General features: G+C 35.3%; 1 protein-coding gene across 1 annotated transcript in view; it reads left to right on the top strand.

The window, feature by feature from the left end:
• Window positions 1-215: 215 nt before the first annotated feature.
• Window positions 216-5,732, top strand: part of LOC107697019 (synaptotagmin-2-like) — a 30,841-nt gene continuing 25,324 nt past the window's right edge. The window contains exons 1-2 of the mRNA XM_016497636.1: window positions 216-222; window positions 4,950-4,952. Coding sequence (XP_016353122.1) covers window positions 219-222; window positions 4,950-4,952 — 7 coding nt within the window. The 5' untranslated portion in view covers window positions 216-218. The remainder of the gene's footprint in view (window positions 223-4,949; window positions 4,953-5,732) is intronic.

Here is a 5,732-nt window from a genome sequence, read left to right as displayed (position 1 = left end):
GCCATTTCAGTTGTAATCTACAAATCTGAGAGATTATTTAGTATATGTGATTTGAGCAGTTGCTCAAGAGTCTTTGAATAGTTTCCACCCTCGCATTTGTTTGTGCGTCCAGATCGGCCCTAGGGCCACAAAAACCCTCATTAAGTGGCAAACCGAGCGGTCTGGAGCCGCCAGGATGTGCGGGGAACACTCATTTTCATCTCACTGTGCTCAATCAGATGGCTTTCCAGTGGAAATGTTCAACCATCAGTAATGAAATGCCCAAAGACAAGATCTGTTTCTGATATGGGTGCACATTTGAGCATGAATGCAAGGGACATCCCTTACCATAGACTAATATTTTTAGCAATTTCAGTAGTGATTAAATGCCGAATATGTCATATGATGCATGTTTTCATTTGTAAACTGAAAGTGTTTTATGTCTGTTTTTCACATTAAATTGATAATTATGTATGATTTTATTTACTATATTATTAATTATTATCTACTATAATACCGACTAGTATATAGTAAGGGTGTAACGGTACACAAACATGACGTCACGGTTCGGTAGGGTTTAGTGAAGCCCAAACTTCAATTTAATTACTATTTATTTTTAAATATAATAATCAACACTCAACTTAAAACAAATGTATGCAAACGTAAATTGTACATAATGCGGTTTTTAAATTAACTTCTAAATTATAACATTTCTGGCTGTCATAACTTGTTTCATAACAGATATATTTAAACATACATTACATTTATTAAGACATCACTAACCGTTAAAGTAAAATATAATGAGTATATAGTCTAATATTTCACAAAATGCTCTTCTCTAGACTTAATTTCTCTAGCGAACGAGCTGTGGACACTGATGACTTGCCTGAGGTAAATTAAATGCTATGTGACTTTCTATTTTTATTTTTGACCTTTTTCTGTGCTTGAAACACTGATTGAGCGATTACATGAGGCATGAGATGTTCATTCATGTTTATTTCGTATTAAAACTATTAGTAAAGAGGAAGGGATGATCGTGCTCCGCGCTGCCGTTTGAACTGAGGTGTTTATACAGCGATCTGTTGCGCCACATCAAAGAGCGTCGAAACGGCATTTATTGCTTGAATTTCCTTTAAAAAATAGATGTAATTTGAAAGATGAGACTTTGTTTTTTATCAAAAGTAACAATGTATAAAACGGGAAGTTTCCAATGAAGTTCCACTCGTGCAGTGTTTAAGACAATGCTGTATTTGTTCGGTACACATGTGTTTTGAGCTGAAAGACCCGTACCGATAATCTTCGGTACGAATACGTGTACTGTTACACCCCTAGTATATAATGTACTCATCAGTGTTGTTGTAGTAAAATTGAAATACTATTATATTTTTTAAATAATTTTTATAATGTACTCATAGTTTTTTAATTTTCGTTTTTATCTTTTCTGTTTTCTTTTTAATTCTAGTTCAGTTTTTGGTAATTTTGTTGTGTGTTTATGTCCGGTTTGTTTGTTTGTTTATGCATGTTATGCATGCGCGCATTTTCCGCATGTAAACAACACATGTTCTATGTAAGCAGCACCATGCGCATGCATTGTTTATATGCAGAGGAAAGCACACTCATGCATTGTGATACTCTCCACAATGGCGGCATGCCACAGCAGACGGGATGAGGAGGAGAAGAATTGTTGAATAATGTCGTTATTTTGGTTTTCTTTGCATACAAAAAGTATTCTCGTAGGTTCGTAAAATTACAGTTGAGCCACTGATGTCATGGACTATTTTACCGATGTCCTTGCTACGTTTCTGGGCCTGGGAACATTTCAGTTGTGTTGCTGTCTATGGAGGGTCAGAAAGCTCTCGGATTTTATCAAAACTATCTTCATTTGTGTTAATTTGTGTAAGATGAACGGTCTTATGGGTTTGGAACGACATGAGGGTGAGTAATTAGTGATATAATTTTCATTTTTGGGTGAACTAACCCTTTAAACCAAATGAAAATGAGAAATGTTGCTTTTATTTTATTTTAAAGTTTATTTTATGGTTTTAGTTAACTATACCTGTATATACCTATACCTGTATATTTGTGTCTGTATGTATATATATATATATATATATATATATGCTACACACACACCAGATTTCTCCAGACATCACTCCAGACGTAAATGGCACTTTTAAATAACAAATATTTAATGAGACATACCAATTAAATTGCTGTAACTTGGGGGCTTTTCCCAACAAATCTGATATATGTGACTAATTGCAAATAATTCAGTTAAATAATCTGCATATCATGTAATTAATTCAATTAAAGTTTGTAATCGTTTGACGGTCATAATGAATACTCTTAAACACTGATCAGCAGTAACAGGCAAACAGCTACAGATGACAACACGGTGTCTATGTAGTCGCCCTTGGTGGAGAACAGGGAGTGTGCAGTCAGTCCGCGTGTGTGGTGTCCTGTCTGTCTAGTACGTGTTCACTGTCTCAGACGGCCTGTTTTTTACAGCAGAACTTTGTGTTCCTGTAATATATGGTGTGCTGCAGGATCTGGATAGTAAGCTCCTCTGTGTCTTTGGGGCTTACAGTTTAGATTCTTCTCATTCTTCCTGCGTTTGACGGTAATGGTACAGAATGGTTATAGTTTCCATTAATTTCTTCATTTGTTTGTCGTTTATAAATATTTGTTCCTGAAATTGACGTGAGCTGATTGAGCAGCAGCATTTTACTTTGTGTTTCTGCTGATAGTCGGTGCGTTCAGCTTTCTGTTTCTATCATATTTGCTTGCTGTTTGTAACTGTGACTGCAGAAATATTGTCTGCACTCACAGCTACACTGAAAAAAAAAATCAGTTTTGTAATCAGTACGTTTGTCTTGTTCTCTAGGAAGAATATGTAAATATCACTAAAACAAAATAAATGTATTTGAAATAAAATTGCATGAGCAATTAAGATCTGTTTACAGAATCTAACACTTTTCTGTTTAATATTTTTACTTTTTTAAACATACTGAAAGATGATTTTTTGCTAGAACATATTTAAGAAGTATTTTCTTAAAACTAGTTTTATTCTTCTAGACTCCTCTGTAAATGTATCATGTTTTAAGGATGTTTAGATGGGACACGATTGCATTTCACTTTCTTCTAACACAGTAAGTGTAAAGCGACATCTAAGAGACAAAAGTAACTAAACACAAATATGCCAACTCGGTTTTTTTTTTCAGTTTGTGATTGGTTATGGTGTCATGTCTGCTAATTTGTCAGACAGCAATTTGTGTCGGAACGTAGACGGTAATAATCAGTCACTGATAGCATGACAACAGTGTGCTGGGAGTACTTGACTTATGCTGTCTGTAAGAACTGATGAACAAAAAGCCCTTCTCTAGTTTAAATATTTTTACTGGAAATCATGACAAAAAAAATCCTTTAAAAATGTTGGTCTCAGTGAGTAGTATCAATAAGCACTGTGCTCGGAAAACTAAAAGACTTTTTAGATTAGTGAGAAAAACACTTAAGGTGTGATGGTGTTACTGTGTGCAATGGTATTCAGGGGGGTATTCTGGGGGAAGTCGTGGCCTAATGGTTAGAGAGTCGGACTCGTAACCCAAAGGTTGCGAGTTCGAGTCTCGTACCGGCAGGAATTGTAGGTGGGGTATTGCAATACCTCGACTGAGGTGCCCTTGAGCAAGGCACCGAACCCCCAACTGCTCCCCGGGTGCCACAGCAAAAAATGGCTGCCCACTGCTCTGGGTGTGTGTGTGTTCACTGCTGTGTGTGTGTGCACTTAGGATGGGTTAAATGCAGAGCACTAGTTCCTAGTGTGGGTCGCCATACTTGGCCACATGTCACTTCACTTATTCTGAGTAGTTAATGAGCAAATAATTGGTTTGCATCAGAGTTCAGTCCAAAAACTAAGCTTCTCTTTATACTAAGCATACTGCTCACAGGGTACTGACTTGTATTCAATGAATAATGAACATTCAGCACTGCCTTTCATTCTCAGTACATAATTGCTGGTGTTCGCCAAGGCAAGCATCACTATAACTATTACTCATACATGCGGTCACTGATTTAAAGTCTATGTAATAAAGCAATAAGCCCCAAGAAGCCGTGGTCTGCTTCGCATCATGCCTAACAACGCCCCTTAGCTGTTATAAATTCACTGTAAACCACGGCTTCACGGGGCTTATTGCTTTTATAAAATGGTTATTCCATATACGTAGTAAGGTTTCACAGAATAAAACAGAGCAAATAAAGTGTAATGATATTAATAAAAACAGTATTCTTCCACCAAACAATGTAGTTCCTCAGAAACGGTTGTGGTTGCAACAAAGTGGTTGCCGAGCAACACACAGAAGTAAACAAAGGTGTATGTTTGTAGAGTAATTTACAACAGCTTCGAACGCGGCTCAGCCAATCAGAATCAAGGACCGGAACTCTCCGTTTTATAAACTGTATTAAACTCAAGTGCATAACAGGCTGAATGATATGTCAAATCATTCAGCCTGTTGAAGAGAGGTGTTTTCTTTAAGCAATTTGATTTCCATAGACTTCCATTGTGGAAAAAAAACACAGTTTTTAAAGTAGTAAAAAACTACTTGTTACAAAAATTATATACTTCAAGTAAGCAATAAGGTATGAGAGCTGTAAGGTCTATATTGTGAATAAGTCATGGCTGAAAAACGTTAGGCATGACGTGAAAAATTCAAAATTCAATTCAATTTACATGTATTATAGTTTATATATTTTATATGTAATTATTATTAAATTTAAATTTAATAATTGCTACTATTGTCTTTGAAATATGGTTAAAATGTACTGCTGAATATACAGTCTAGATTTTTTTTGTAAACTAAAATATTATTTAATGTCTTTACTATTGAAACTTGTATGTAATGTATTTAAATATATACATTTGTAATGATGAGGTTTGGTACATTAATATATTAACTTTAAATATAATACTGAATAACACACTACAGTTAAAATTATAATCAAGCACTAATGTATGCACTTTAGTATGTTCAGTCAACACATCAAAATAAGTGTACTGCTTTAAAGCACAACAAAAGATTATTAAAACAATGACTTATAATGAACTTGAAAATAAATATTTAATTTGACACTATTACAAAGCATGTTTTAAAAATGTACTCAAGTGTGTTAAGAAACAGCGAAACTCTTTTATATTAAGTGGCTTTTATTTTCATTAATAATATGTTATCTGCAAGTACAGGTTTTAAAAATACTTAAGATTTAAACTTTTACGCTACAAGTGCACATTCAGTACAATTAAGCACTTCTTTTTTCACATTGAAGGAGTAGCATGAATCATACGTGGAGATCAGACTGTCTTTAAGATGGACTCTTTTGTAATTATGTAGCCACCTAGAAACCAGAGCATTGTAGCAACACTCGAGCAGCTGCATGAAAAAGTCTTACAGTGGACACAACCTGAGATTAACTGAATCACTGTCAGCACTTCACATCCCAAACACTCTTCTGCACAGAATCATGATATTTAATGATTTCACACAATCAAACATGACATTATGAACCTTGATTGTATCTGTCCTATCGGCAACCCAGAATGCAATCGTTTGAGTGATTTATTATGAGTTGAACAAAGGTTGAAGTCGGTCAGCCGGAGTCTGGCTTGTGATGCTCGTTAGTTTAATTAAAACAATTTAATTAGGACGAGAGACTGCTCTTTGGGCGAGAGGAGGCAGATGGTGTGGCAGAGGCTGGGAAGAGCC

Source organism: Sinocyclocheilus anshuiensis, unplaced genomic scaffold, assembly GCF_001515605.1.
Source record: "Sinocyclocheilus anshuiensis isolate Anshui unplaced genomic scaffold, SAMN03320099.WGS_v1.1 scaffold130, whole genome shotgun sequence".
NCBI lineage: Eukaryota > Metazoa > Chordata > Actinopteri > Cypriniformes > Cyprinidae > Sinocyclocheilus > Sinocyclocheilus anshuiensis.
Note: the sequence above shows the minus strand (reverse complement) of the source record. Positions and strands in the feature narration are given on the sequence as shown.